The sequence below is a fragment of the Salmo salar genome, chromosome 18 (genome assembly GCF_965601325.2).
Source record: "Salmo salar chromosome 18, fSalSal1, whole genome shotgun sequence".
Classification (NCBI taxonomy): Eukaryota; Metazoa; Chordata; class Actinopteri; order Salmoniformes; family Salmonidae; genus Salmo; species Salmo salar.
This window is the reverse complement of record NC_138308.1, coordinates 26,251,718-26,267,698: the sequence shown is the minus strand read 5'-3', so window position 1 is coordinate 26,267,698 and position 15,981 is coordinate 26,251,718. Positions and strand designations below refer to the sequence as shown.

The 15,981-nt window shown below is 42.3% G+C and overlaps 1 protein-coding gene across 3 annotated transcripts in view; it reads left to right on the top strand.

The window, feature by feature from the left end:
• The window catches only part of LOC106577124 (attractin-like protein 1), a 350,240-nt gene that overhangs the window by 149,207 nt on the left and 185,052 nt on the right, over positions 1-15,981 (top strand). For all 3 annotated transcript variants that reach the window (XM_014154877.3, XM_014154875.3, XM_014154874.3), the window contains one exon: positions 15,028-15,080. In XM_014154877.3, coding sequence (XP_014010352.1) covers positions 15,028-15,080 — 53 coding nt within the window. The remainder of the gene's footprint in view (positions 1-15,027; positions 15,081-15,981) is intronic.

The window sequence follows — 15,981 nt, the reverse complement described above, 5'->3', positions numbered from 1 at the left end:
GCCTAGAACTGAACCCTGGAGGACACCAGTAGTGAGAGTACGTGGTGCAAGCACCCTGGGAAATATGCAAATAAGGTTTAAAACCCTACAGCAGGGCTATTCATTTCTGATTCTGGTTTTGGACTTTTGTATGGTTCTTCAATGAACCATCCCATTTATGGTTATTCAGAGACCCATCAAATGGTTCCCCTATGGCATCGCTCTCAAGAACCTTATTTGATGTAGGATGATTCTAGCTCCTACAATGTCAATGGTATATCCCACTAGTTGGGGATGAGTTGTGGGGCTGTACCCTCTCTGAACCCCCTTGCAGTGTCAGCAATTTGGCCCTTTGTTAATGTGCGTTTGGGGCCTTAGCCAAGGCTTTAATACCAGTAATGGGGTTGGCACAGGGGGCGCAGCACCCAGTGTGTTTGTTTGTGCCATCAGAGTGCCAGGCTGGCCCTGTGCTGCACTATAATACCCCTAAGTGCTTTCACCGGTGCGGTAAAGGCAGGGTGAAAAATGCTGCATCAATAAATCCTGGAGTGGAGAAGTGCACTGCTGTCACTGGTACTGTTATGTTCTAATGAGGCCTGCTCAACTCTGGAGGGCTCCTGTGTGTGCAGGTGTCCGAGGGATTGAGAGATTTATTAAGAGAATGAGAGTGCATGCATATATTGTGTATTATCGTTTCTCTGTGAATGTCAAGTCATGTGTGCACATGTATTTTGTAGCAGTGTCTTTTTAATGCTTTGAATATGAGTGAGAAGGTTTTGTTTTCCAAAAGGGACATCTCTCTGTCATTACCATTTGACCGTTGCTCCTTTTACAGGACTATCAAGCTGTGCGCTTTCCTGCACGCGCGCATTCACACTCGAAAACAGCATTTGGTCTCAGCTATAAAGTACCTGTCACATTAGAGCAAGCCTCATTTCATACTGCACACACATTATTACCATGTGACTGTCATGAGTTACACAACTGACCAAGGGGACGATGACTCGACGTATAAACACAAGCTTTTCTTTCCATGTCAAGCAGAGCACTTACACAGGCTGATTTGTGGGTTTTTGTTTTATGAATAGATTGCAATTTCGGATTAGATTCGAAAAGAGTTTTACATCAAGGAAACAAATGTAAACCGCTGATTTTAGATGTGTATTTGTTTGTTCTGGTTAACAGTTTTAGGCTGCTGAGATGAGGGGAAATTATGAATAGTAGAAGTTGATTGAGGTGTTTCTGATGTTCAAAGTGCTGATCATCAAAAATGTCTGGGCAGTTAGATGTTTCTGCCCACACTGAATGCCCTATTCAATCTAAACCACATTGCTTGTTTACAGTAGCTTCATGACTCCTCAAAAAATATGTTAACGGTATGAAACTAGGCCACAGAAAAAGAGATTCAACGTGAGATTGATTAAACCATGCATGGCACAAATGTTGTTTTTAACCCGCAAAACTCGTAATCACACTCAAATCGAAAAGTTGGGGAATGGTGAATGTGGACGGTCACTGTTTTCCACAAATTTTGACATTTGTCAGCAACTTGGGAAAATAATTTCCCTCATCCCCACTTTCCCATATTCATTAGTCGTCCTTCACTCAGTCTTGAAGTGTTGTGAGTGGGAGCAGTTGACTTCCCGCGTGTATTTATATTTGTTCCCTGCACTGCCTGCGCTGTGCGACTCCTTGATTTGTCACGTACGCTTCCCATCATGCTTTCGCCGTCAAAACTATTATTTATTTTTTTCCAGAGAGCTTTCTCAAAATGGCTGTGTGTAATGGAAGACATTTATTTGCCATTTTGATTATGAACGATCGATTTCCCCTGGGCTGGCGGTAAGGCCCCCGTCTCTCTGCTTCAGCAGATGTGCACACTCTGACTGGCTGCAATAAAGGAACCATTAGCAAGAGCAGGGTTCCTCTGAGAATGCCAGACTGAAACTGTTTGTGTGTGTGGCGTATGTGTGTGTGTGCGTGTTGTGCGTGAGAGTGTGATGTATTACTTTATCTTTGTAGATGTAAGTATAGTGAGTGTGTGTGTTTGTCAGCCTTATCTGTATGTATGTGTGTGTGATATGTTCTCTGAAATGTCACATAAGAGTAAGCAAGGCCAGGAGTGGTTGGGGGGGGGGGGTTTGTCGTCCTTTGCTCCAGCGTTGGCTCACAGTGCCTTTCTCTGCTTAGATCTGCAGTGTGGACATCATGCTTGCTGGCCCACTGTACAAAGCCTACACACACACACACACATATATTTTACACTCTTCTCCAAATGTATTAGGACATTGAAGCGAAAGCTAAATATTTGGATCTATGCTCCAGAATTTCAGTACAGAATCTAAGGTTTTATTTTCATACATATCTGTTTTACCATTTAGAAATGAAAACATTTTATGTACAGTTGAAGTCGGAAGTTTACATACACTTATGTTGGAGTAATTAAAACAAATTTTTCAACCACTCCACAAATTTCTTGTTAATTAACAAACTATAGTTTTGGCAAGTCGGTTAGGACATCTACTTTGTGCATGACACAAGTCATTTTTCCAACAATTGTTTACAGACAGATTATTTCACTTATAATTCACTGTATCACAATTCCAGTGGGTCAGAAGTTTACATGCACTAAGATGACTGTGCCTTTAAAAATTTGGAAGGAGACACGTTCTGTCTCCTAGAGATGAACGTACTTTGGTGCGAAAAGTGCAAATCAATTCCAGAACAACAGCAAAGGACCTTGTGAAGATGCTGGAGGAAACAGGAACAAAAGTATCTATATCCACAGTAAAACGAATCCTATATCGACATAACCTGAAAGGCCGCTCAGCAAGGGAGAAGCCACTGCTACAACACAATGGGACTACGGTTTGCAATGCACATGGGGACAACGATTGTAGTTTTTGGAGAAATGTCCTCTGGTCTGATGAAACAAAAAATAGAACTGTTTGGCCATAATTACCATTGTTATGTTTGGAGAAAAAAGGGGGATGCTTGCAAGCCGAAGAACACCATCCCAACCGTGAAGCACGGGGGTGGCAGCATCATGTTGTGGGAGTGCTTTGCTGCAGGAGGGACTGGTACACTTTACAAAATAGATGGCATTATGAGGATTTTTACTAGAATTAAATGTCAGGAATTGTGAAAAACTGAGTTTAAATGTATTTGGCTAAGGTGTATGTGAACTTCTGACTTGAAATGTATCTTGTCCCCCCATTTGAAGAAGTCATAATTGTTTGGGAAAATTCACATATAGTGAGTGTTTTGAAATAGTCCAAAGTTGAGTATTTGGTCCCATATTCCTTGCACAACTTGTTGGATGTATTAGTGGTTTGTTTTGGTTCTGTTTTGTATTATGTTCTGTCACTTTTGTTGTAAGTAAGAATAGAAGATGTTTCTGAACATTTCTTTATTCTCGTGGATATTCACGTGTGCTGAGTACTGAGCTATAATAAGAATGGTGTGGAGCAGACCAGGTGACTGAGAAGAGACAACGGTGTGGAGCAGACCAGGTGACTGAGAAGAGACAACGGTGTGGAGCAGACCAGGCGAATGAGAAGAGACAACGGTGTGGAGCAGACCAGGCGAATGAGAAGAGACAACGGTGTGGAGCAGACCAGGCGAATGAGAAGAGACAACGGTGTGGAGCAGACCAGGCGACTGAGAAGAGACAACGGTGTGGAGCAGACCAGGCGAATGAGAAGAGACAACGGTGTGGAGCAGACCAGGCGAATGAGAAGAGACAACGGTGTGGAGCAGACCAGGTGACTGAGAAGAGACAACGGTGTGGAGCAGACCAGGCGAATGAGAAGAGAACACGAGATCGAGAGGGATAGAAAACAGCTGCTTCATGATCCTGAAAATGTGATTGATAGTTGGTATTCAGCAGTCATAAAAATATGCCTTATTTACTTTTAATAACTCCTAAAATAGTGATTTTTGTCAGACAGCAGCAGAGCTTTAGAGATGAGATGAAATTATATTCATCAAATAAAACACATTTTATTAAAGTAATGTGAATGAATTATGATTAATAAGTGATAAGCAGTAATGGACAGTCTCTACCATCATGGAACATCATGTTATGAATAGTTTTATTGTTATACAGCATTCAACCCACATAATGCATAGTGCATTTAGGGTTCTGTGTTCGGTTGGCGTTAAGGCGGTTAGTTTCAAACGCACATTAGTTAGCAATTTTGTCATGTAAAAACTGTCGCACTGGCATTTTACACCCCTAACGCCAGGTTCGGCAATTTACTTGTTCTAATCACAACCAGCCGTGATTGGGATTCCCATAGGGCAGTGCACAATTGGCCCAGCGTCGTCTGGGTTAGGGTTTGGCCGGTGTAGGCCGTCATTGTAAATAAGAATTTGTTCTTAACTGACTTGCCTAGTTAAATAGAGGTTAAATAAAATAAATAAATGCAATTATATCAGCTCGCTGAAACATAAAACAGTAATTTTCTTTCCCCATTTTGTTTTATTTGATTAAAAACTAAGCATAGCCTCCCCCTCCTCTCAATGAAGGCAGTTTTCTTTTTGTCCTGCCAAATGTAATCAAGTATATGCTGGTCAAGACCGTTGATAAAGTGTTTAGCTTGTGAGACCTCTTGGAAATGAATCTTCATCATCAAAGCTTTATTAAAAGCTTTATTATCAAGTTTGAGAGGAGCAAAAATTAGCTGACATTCCCTTTTTATCTACAGTGCATTCGGGAAGTATTCAGACCCCTTGACATTTTCCACATTTTGTTACAGCCTTATTCTAAAATGTATTACATTTGTATTTTTTTCCTCATCAATCTACACACAGTACCCCATAATGACAAAGCAAAATTATTATTTTTTATTTTATTCTTTGCTAATATATTAAAAATAAGCAACTGAAATATCACATTTATATAAGTATTACTTTACTCTGAAGCACCTTTGGCAGTGATTACAACCTTGAGTCTTCTTGGGTATGATGCTGCAAGCTTGCCACACCTGTCTTTGGGGAGTTTCTCCCATTCTTCTCTGCAGATCAAATTTATTTATATAGCCCTTCTTACATCAGCTGATATCTCAAAGTGCTGTACAGAAACCCAGCCTAAAACCCCAAACAGAAAGCAATGCAGGTGTAGAAGCACAGTGGCTAGGAAAAACTCCCTAGAAAGGCCAAAACCTAGGAAGAAACCTAGAAGAACCAGGCTATGAGGGGTGGCCAGTCCTCTTCTGGCTGTGCCGGGTGGAGATTATAACAGCACATGGCCAAGATGTTCAAATGTTCATAAATGACCAGCATGGTCAAATAATAATAATCACAGTTGTCGAGGATGCAACAAGTCAGCACCTCGAGTAAATGTCAGTTGGCTTTTCATAGCCGATCATTGAGAGTGTCTCTACCGCTCCTGCTGTTTCTAGAGAGTTGAAAACAGCAGGTCAGGGACAGGTCCTCAGATCCTCTCAAGCTCTGTCAGGTTGGATGGGGAGCGTGGCTGCACAGCTATTTTCAACTTTCTCCAGAGATGTTCGAGCGGGTTCAAGTCCGGGTTTTGGCTGGGCCACTCAAGGACAAGCCACTCCTGCGTTGTCTTTGCTGTGTGCTTAGGGTTGTTGTCCTGTTGGAAGGTGAACCTTTGCCCCAGTCTGAGGTTCTGAGCACTCTGGACCGGGTTTTCATCAAGGATCTCTCTGTACTTATAGACGTCTATGTTTGGACCAAATCGAGCCTGGTCCACGAAAAGACCACATACTCTTTCTACCATATCCTATATCTGCTACATGATTTATGTTAGATTATTTATTTGACTGAACATTCTAAAGCCTTTATTACAGCAAAGCAAAGATTAAAAACAGCCAAATTTGTGAAATTGTTTACATAACATGTCGTTGCGTGAGATTTGGTGCTTACGGAATCAGTATGCTATTAAACAAACACTCAAACAGGCAACAGAAGCAGGATCTGTCTTTGTTTATGTAGAAATATTGATGATTTATAAAGCCAAGCACATTTAAGTTAGGCTATTGATTAGAGATCTAATTAAGTTCGGGTTTTCTCTCCTCACTTTTTTTCGACAATAAGCCAAGGGCTGTTTTCTCATCTCCACATTCTGCTGAAAAAAGTTGCGAATTATAGTCCAGAATTTACGGTATGTTGCAGCTTCAGCAACATGGACAGCGCGATAAACGCTGATGTTCTATGGTGGTTGCTGCAGCAGGGAGTAGAGGGAGACAATTGGTGCTAGTTACATAGTCACTTGCTGTCTTTTCTTTTTTTTTACACAGCTCTTCAAGTCAGCACAATCAAATCAATTGCTCGTCAGACTCCCTCTAGTCATTTGTGTGTCTTAATTATTTAATAAAACCGTGTGCTTAAAGCATCAGACAAGCTCAGTGAATATAGTTGATTTGATTAAACACATAGGATGTGTCAATATATGGAAAAATCCACATTTAAACATGTCAACCAATCGATTTCGTCGAAAGAACAGACAACTCTTGGTCAGCTGAGATCTTTTTTATTCAGGAACAGCCATAGTGTAGATTTATTAGGGGGAATAAGGCTGTAACGTAACAAAATGTGTAAAGAGTGAAGGGGTCTGAATACTTTCGAATGCACTGTAGGTATGTATGCTGTCTCTGTTACAAGTATTTCACTACACCCGCAATAACATCTGCTTAACACGTGTATGTGACCAATATTGATTTAATAAAATGTTATTGTAGGCAGGCCTACATTATTTAGCCATGCTTTGGACGTGCGTAAAACCTCCTCCATGATGTAGCCCACGTGTCCATACCCATCATGAAACAAGAGAACCTTGTATTTAGAAGTTATTTTCCTCAAACAATTGTTTGTATTTTCTGTTTCATATTTTTAAAACCCAAGCCCTCCGTAGGCTGCCTCAAAACTTGAGACATCTGTGGCATTGTGTTGTGACAAAACTGCACATTTTGTCCCCAGGACAAGGTGCACCTGCGTAATGATCATGCTGTTTAATCAGCTTCTTGATATGCCACATCTGTCAGGTGGATGGAATATCTTGGCAAAGGAGAAATGCTCACTAACAGGGATATAAACAAATGTGTGCACAACAGTTGAGAGAAATAACCTTTTTGTGGTTATGGAACATTTCTGGGATCTTTTATTTCAGCACATGAAACATGGGATCAACACTTTACATGTTGCGTTTATATTTTTGTTCAGTGTAGATACTGTACATTAAGTGCTTTCATTTCTAAATGGTAAAACAGATACTGTATGTATACAAATGCACTCAAATAAAAGGTGACATTCTCTACTGTCACCTCATATGAAACATTTCATCTCAAATCCAAAATGCTGGAGTATAGAGCCAAATGAACTGTCCAAATAGATATGGAGGGGAGTGTATGAAGAATGAATTGTGTCCTTCCTTCATTTCCACTTGCAAGATGAAAAAGGGAGAAAAAAGGACCCATGCAGGTCCACTTGCACACATTACTCTTTCTCTCTCGCGCTCTCTGTCTCACTCTCTGTCTCACTCTCTGTCTCGCTCTCTGTCTCACAAACAGACTGTTGTGCAGTATTTTGTCTCTGCACCGTTGCCTATGTCTGATTGCCAGGAGCTGGGCACATGGTGCGAGGCGGGACGCATGATTGGTTTCCAGTCACACATAGAGCAGGGGAATAAAGTATGGAGCCTGATGCTGTGTGGGTTCAGTGGTCAGTGTCCAGGGTGGGAGGTCATCGGGTGAGGTTAGTGGGTTACGTAGTTACTGTAGGGTCATTGTAGTGCCAGGGGAGGGCTGTGGATCTAGGCCACACAGCCAAATTGGAACAAGAAGGAAAGAAATCCAATTCCTATTCTTATCTCAACTCCTGTCACACAGCAAGATGCTTTTCAACCTCTGGAATGCTTCCCTGTTTTCAATTTCAGTGTGTGTGCGTGCTTGCATGTGCAGGTGTGTGTGTGTGTGTGTGTGTGTGTGTGTGTGTGTGTGTGTGTGTGTGTGTGTGTGTGTGTGTGTGTGTGTGTGTGTGTGTGTGTGTGTGTGTGTGTGTGTGTGTGTGTGTGTGTGTGTGTGTGTGTGTGTGTGTGTGTGTGTGTGTGTGTGTGTGTGTGTGTGTGTGTGTCAGGGTTTCCGTTAAGAAAATTTGGCGCCGGACATTTGACCGGCAGCATTTTAATTTACCAGAAATGTAAGATATTTACTGGAACCATATGCATTGTTTGTGTAACCTGATTAGGGCGTCCACCCACGGTTCTCAGAATGACAGGAATCCCATTCAGTTTAAGGTAATTCATCTTAACAGAACATGCAACTCTGATGCAACAGCGTGCGATGAGCGATTTGAAGATGTTAGAATACTAAGCTGTCCCTAAAGTCAAAATTATAAAGCCTAATTAGCTTACTTCTGTCAATACAGAAATACATAAAATCATTCAAAATAGGCTACTACACCTGAAAGCATGATTTGGCCACAGAGGATCATTAGCTTCTTAAAAAAGAAAATGGTGGATTGTTTTAATTCGCATTGCCTAGGTTACAGTCGGAAGGGTCTGTAATTTTGGGCAGAACGCGCTGCAAATACCAAGTAGATGATTGAGTTGCGACTGTCAGTGAAAAGCAGAGAGACCCAGCCAGGCAAATCGCAATATTTAAATATTCAAAAGCGGAAAAAAAGTTTGGAAAACAAACGGCTATTGCTGTAAAGAGAAGACAATGAAAAGACTCCAATCTGTCTTCTCAAAATTCGGAACTTAATTGAGTGGAAAGTATTGGCACCAGCGGAGAACTTCGGCCATATCCCTGTTGCGTATGCATATTCACGGTCTTTATCATTAGGTCAGTGCCACTTTTGTTTGTTTTTGGACAATAATTTCCCCCTCCAGGTTAGATGTATTTGTCTCCTCTTTTCGTAGGCCGATTATATGCATAAGACAGCGTTGTTTTTATTGGTCTGTTTGTCAGTGTCAGCAGAATAGGCTACCCTGTCATTTTTGTCATAGAAAAACATATTCGGCTAATGTCTCCATATGAAGTGTAGTAGAATTGCATGAAATGTCTAAATAAAGGACACATTTTCCTGTGCAAAGAAAGGAGAAGAAATGTAGGTTATCTGATATAGCCTGTAGCCAAGGTTACTCTAAACCACTACGTGGTGCAGGCTTTTTTTGAGAACAGTGATTGTGTTATACAATCTGAAGGTATTCAGATCCCTTGACTTTTTCCACATTTTGTTACATTACAGCCTTATTCTAAAATGTATACAAATAAAACACAAATCTTATTAATCTCCACACAATACCTAATAATGAAAAAGTGAAAACAACAGGTTTTTAGACATTTTTGTAAATGTATTAAAAATAAAAAACATACCTTATTTACATAAGTATGCAGACCCTTTGCTATGAGACTCAATTGAGATCAGATGCATCCTGTTTCCATTGATCATCATTGAGCTGTTTCTACAAATTGATTGGAGTCTACTTGTGGTAAATTCAACTCATTGGACATTATTTGGAAAGGAACACACCTGTTTTATATAAGGTCCCACAGTTGACAGTGCATGTCAGAGCAAAAACCAAGCAGGCCATGTGAAACAAGATTCTCTGGTCTGATGAAACCAAGATTGAACACTTTGGCCTAAATGACAAGCGTCACATCTGGAGGAAACCTGGCACAGTCTCTACGGTGAAGCATGGTGGTGGCAGCATCATGCTGTGGGGATGTTTTTCAGCGGCAGGGACTGGGAGACAAGTCAGGATCGAGGGAATTATAAACGGAGCAAAGTACAGAGAGATCCTTGATGAAATCTTGCTCCAGAGCGCTCAGGGCCTCAGACTGGTGGCGAAGGGTCACCCTCCAACAGACAACGACCCTAAGCACACACACAGCCAAGACAACTCAGGGGTTGCTTTGGGACAAGTCTCTGAATGTCCTTGAGAGGCCCAGCCTGAGCCCAAACTTGAACCCGATCAAACATCTCTGGAGAGACCTGAAAATAGCTGTGCAGCGACGCTCTCCATCCAACCTGACAGAGCTTTAGAGGATCTGCAGAGAAGAGTGGGAGAAACTCACCAAATATAGGTGTGCCAAGCTTGAAGCGTCATACCCAAGAAGACTTGAGGCTGTAATTGCTGCCAAAGGTGCTTCAACAAAAAAGGGGCCGTAAAGGGTCTGAATACTTAAGTAAATGTAATATTCCAATTTGCAAAATAAAAAAATAAAAATGTTTTTTTCTTTGTAATTATGGGGTATTGCGTGTAGATTGAGGGGGAAAACAATTGAATCCATTTTCAGTAAGGCTGTAAATTGTGGAAAAATTCCAGGGGTCTGAATATTTTCCGAATGCACTGTATATACAAAAGTATGTGGAACCCCTTAATACACCTGCTGACAGGTGTATAAAATCGAGCACACAGCCATGCAATCTCCATAGACAAACATTGGCAGTAGAATGGCCTTACTGACGAGCTCAGTGACTTTCAACGTGGCACCGTCATAAGATGCCCCCTTTCCAACAAGTCAGTTCGTTAAATTTCTGCCCTGCTAGAGCTGCTGTGATCAACTGTAAGTGCTGTTATTGTCTAGGAGCAGCAACCGCTCAGCCACGAAGTGGTAGGCCACACAAGCTCACAGAACGGGACCGCCGAGTGCTAAAGCATGTAGCACGTAAAAATTGTTTGTCCTCGGTTGCAACACTCACTACCAAGTTCCAAACTGTCTCTGTAAGCAACGTCAGCACAATAACTGTTTGTCGGGAGCTTCATGAAATGGGTTTCCATGGCCGAGCAGCCGCGGCAGGTAGCCTAGTGGTTAGAGCGTTGGGCCAGTAACCAAAAGGTTGGTGGATCGAGTCCCCGAGCTGATAAGGTAAAAATATGTCGTTCTGCCCCTGAACAAGGCAGTTAACCCACTGTTCCTAGGCCGTCATTGTAAATAAGAATTTGTTCTTAACAGACTTGGTTAAATAAAAAATAAAAAAACCAATGCCTAAGATCACAATGCCAAGCGTCGGCTGGAGTGGGTTAAAGCTTGCCGCCTTTGGACTCATGAGCAGTGCAAATGCGTTCTCTGGAGTGATGAATCACACTTCACCATCTGGCAGTCCGACGGACACATCTGGTTTTGGTGGATGCCAGGAAATAGCGCCAACTGTAAAGTTTGGTGGAGGAGGAATAATGGTCTGGGGATGTTTTTCATGGTTCGGGCTAGGCCCCTTAGTTCCAGTGAAGGGAAATCCGAGCCAGGCGTAATCCAGTCCCCGACCTCACTAATGCTCTTGTGGGTGACTGGAACCAAGTCCCTGCAGCAATGTTCCAACATCTAGTGGAAAGCCTTCCCAGAAGAGTGTAGGCTGTTATAGCAGCAAAGGGGGGGGAGGGCAGGGGGGGACCAACTCCCATGATGTTGGAATGAGAGATGTTTGACAAGGAGGTGTCCACATCTTTTGGTCATGTAGTGTATTCTTAGCCTAAATTATGACTCTCCAAACTACTCATGACATTATAAATAGTAGGCTCTCTTACATAAGTCTGCCAATTCGAGGATGCATGAACTGCTTTATTATAAAGGATAATTTTTATGGTGAAAATTTGTTTCCTGAAACTTGAAACCCACGCACTGAATATGTTAGAATAACTGTCCACGTTTCCTTTTCCTCAGCTAACAAGACATGTAACGAACAGCAATATCACTGGCCTTTGTCAATCTACTGTCCCCCATAGTAGAAAAGTGTACCAATTCTATTGGTCATCTTGTCTTTCTGTGCAAGTAACAAATGGCCTATTCCAAACGGACTCTGGGACAGTTGTGGGGCAATAGATCCCAAATGTATACAACCAATAAGCCAAGGCTACATCCAATTAACATTAAAAAAACAATACGATTCATGCAACAGATCAGATTGTGCCTTTTGGCTATTGAACAATGAAAGAAAGTTGATTTGAAAACCAATAGAACATGAGAGAAAAAGGCTACTAGTTTCAATGGCCTATGGAAGTCTTTTATAAAAATGTTGCCGTTTGGTTGGATCTTGGCTAGGCTTTTTTGAAGCAAGATAAGACATGCCTCATATGTAGAAAAAAAGTTCAGGTTTCAAATAATGAAGTATATGTTTTGAAAATGCATACTGCCTCCAGCTCATTGCAAAGTGGTGTGTGACACGCTGAAGCCTGCCTAGTTGCCTATGCACATGAATGGCGAATGGGAAGCTCGCTTCAATTACCAGTTGAGAAATAAAAATAGTAGCTCTTTATAATTGTGGCATCAAAACTGTTTTTTACACCCGATTGCCTTCAGAAATGTTGTGCAATGATTGGGCTTATTAAAGCACGTTTCACTACATTATTTCGCAATGTCATTTTTTGTTGTTGGCAAAAGCCAGCTATTACCGTCTAACGGAAATCCTGGTGTCTGTGTACAGTGTCTGTGTACAGTGTGTGTTCAAATATGTATGTGTTTGTGAGTATACTGTGTATTCTTGTGAGCGTCTGCCTGCGTGCTCATGCACCAGCGAGGCAGAGCAACTTTTGATGGAGGGAGATGTGAGCATTAAGTGGTAGACAAGGGAAATTTGCACTGAGCAAATAAATGTCAAGTTAAGTGGCTGTTGAAATTGCCTCCCTGTGTGGAGCAGGCAGCATCCAAGCGTTGCTGTCGGGGAGAAAATAAGACATAAAAAGCAGAAAAACGTCAGCCATGACAGATTTCATAAAACACTATGATAATCTCTTCAGATGTTTTTTCCGGTCAAGAAAAGTAATGGATAGAGCCTCACTGGTTGGTCTTCAGGGGAACACTGATCCCAGTACAGCCAGTGTACCTAAATTACTAAGTCATTCTTGTGTTTGAACTGTGAAATAACTGATAGCTAGCCAGCAGGAACCAGCTTGATCGCGTGATAGCTCACATTCTGTTTCACTTTGAAACGTGAGTGCAGCGCTCCGTCTGGTTGACCAGTCAAACTGATAGTATCCCTTTCTCAGTGAAATCCAACATATTTCTCCATGTGTTGTATTGGATGTTTTAACCTTTTATTTAACTAGGCAAGTCAGTTACACACGAAAACGCAAATGCCCACAGCGACCTTTAATCTCCGACCTTCCGCCCTCTGTTACGGCTCACAAAGAAAGCCATGCTGAGGGTCCACTGTGGCTGAGACTGTGGCAGCTTAATAGCAGATGAAGTGTTCCTAAGGACAGTGGTGCTTTTCTCTCTGAGTGAGAGGCAGCCAGACAGACTGCAGAGAGACTGGTGGAAGGAGGCCAGGGTGGTCCTCCATCTTGGCACCATTACCACAGGATAAGCTGCTTAATCAGCCAGCCCCTAGATGAGTGTCGTGTTTAAGTGTTAGTGTTCTCTGGGGAGACGGAGAGTGGGGCCCCTTTTAAAGTCCCCTTTGTGCATCTTAACACAACTGTCATGTTCCTAAGATTTACTGAGGACAAAGATAATTGTTTGGAAAATATTTTTGTCTTGACCTTGTGTAAGTGGAATACAATTGGTTTCAAACTCCTATACTCACAAGGCCTTATAACTCTGCTGTGGCCTCTGTGTTTAAATTCAAGTTCTCTTGAGCTGTTTTGTGGGGTTGTTTTTCACAGTGCCAACTATAGGAACCGTACATAATGAATAAAGCTCTGTCTTTGGCTATGAAATATTCATTAATGCTACTTTATGACCCTCCTAACAAGGCTTGTCCAGCCACTGAATGGAATTCAGGTATTTTTATGTATAAGCACAGGGAGGTGACCGTTGCCTACATGATTTATCTTTATAAACTGGTTGGTTCGAGCCCTGAATACTGATTGATTGACAGCCGTGGTATATCAGACCATATACCACGAGTGTGACAAAACATTTATTTTTACTGTTCTAATTACATTGGTAACCAGTTTATAATAGCAATAAGGCACACTGGGTGTTTGTGGTATATGGCCAATATACCACGGCTAAGGGCTGTATCCAGGCACTCTGCTTTGTGTCGTGCATACGAACAGCCCTTAGCTCTGTTATGTTGGCCATATACCACACCCCCTCTGGCCTTATTGCTTAAGTAACCACTGCCTGACCAGCCTTGCAAACAGAGCCATTACCTCTGAATCCATTTATTGACTAAAGGGGCAGATTTGACAATGTATCATGTGTGTTTAGATAGGCTTGTCAAAGTGGTGGAGTATGTATTTACAAAGCGATGGTTTTACGCGCTGTTGCTCTTTCCAAGGTACCGCCCTGGGTTTTGTAGAAGTTGGGTTATGGCAATAAACATGGGTGTTTGGACTGCAGTAATGACCCCTGGCTCATAAACCAAGCCAGATGATCAAATGCCACCTACCACAATCACCCTCATGCATGGTACTCCGACTCCCCATAGTCTGCGTTCAGTTCTCCGCCTGCTTTTTAACAACATTGTCTTTGTAGTGGAGTCAAGACTTCCTGATTGCCTTGACAAACAGGGTCAAATGAAGGATTTGTTGAGTTTTACACACACCTGACTGGGGTTGCTAAAGACCACTTGTGACTTGGATCATATTTTTCAAGCCTCTATTAGGTCCTAGCTGCCCTCCCTCTTCTTTTAGTAGCATTCAAGTTGTTCTGGGCTGTCTGTAGCTTACTAAATCCCCTGCTGCCCAGTACACAGACAGACACATGGCTCCTGCCCCGCAGCAGAACAGAGAGGTATCGTCAGACAGGGCTGTCAGGGGAAATCACCTCATCATAACCAGGGAGAGGACAGCACCTGAAGCAGCACACAGTAGTGTCACCTCAGATAGCACCTCTACAAACGGCTTCTCAGGACACTCCTCCCTGGCCCAAAATAACCCTCAGGGATGATGTTATTAACGGTCTGTGATAGGACTGTGATGTCTTTGGCAAGGTGACATATCTGTTGTTAAGCTCATTGTTTTATGTCTTCCATTCTTCTCTCTCTCCCCTCTCTCTTACCTCCCCCCCTCTCTCTCTCGCCCCTCTCTTACCTCCCCCTCTCTCTCTCTCGCCCCTCTCTTACCTCCCCCCCTCTCTCTCCCCCCATCTCTGTTACTCCCCTCTCTCTCTTTCTCTCCCATTGTTGCAGTTGCGACTCCGAGAACCGTTACCTTGGCAACCCCCTCAGAGGAACGTGTTACTGTAAGTATCCCGCCGCTGCAGCCCCACCTGAGTCTCTCTTGTATTTTCGTCCTCCAGATCTTGCCGTTGTTCTATTTTTTTCATTTTTTACACACACATATACATACACACACATACACACACACACACACATGCGCCTGGTCAGTTGCAGCATCTCACACAACTGCACATCTCTGTGACCTTTGCCCTGCACTGAGGGTGGGCGAAGCAGATGGAAGCATTTACTCTGTGGCAGGCGTATGGCAGTAATCAACTGCAGCTTTGTCTGGCTCTAAACTTGATTTTACAGATTTGGAGCTGGAGATGGTAGCAGGGTTTAGAGGGACTTCTGTCTCCAGATGTCAGTGTCAGACCACTGGCCTCATATTGATTTTAATCATTTGCAGCAAATTTGTGGTTTTTCAAGTTAAAGTACATTGGGGAATGTTTTACTGAAAACAGATTCTCGCTGACATCAGCCGGTACAAGTTGGTAGACTAACCACGGTTGTAAGGCTAGCTGTTTAGGAACAAAGTTCAAGTACTGTCACTTCCAATAGTAATCCAGTTGAGTGTAGTCATGAATTAGTGTAGTTCTATATGAGAGAGAGTAATCCATTTTAGTGTAGTCATGAGTTAGTGTAGTTCTATATGAGAGATAGTAATCCATTTTAGTGTCGTCATGAGTTAGTGTAGTTCTATATGAGAGATAGTAATCCATTTTAGTGTAGTCATGAGTTAGTGTAGTTCTATATGAGAGATAGTAATCCATTTTAGTGTAGTCATGAGTTAGTGTAGTTCTATATGAGAGGTTGTCAATTGCAACTTGGATGTTAGTGGTCAGAGTTGCTTAGGTCAGGAACTCAATGGTCCATCAAGTATGTCTTTGATCAGAACAAATGCGAACTATTTTTGTCGAAGCT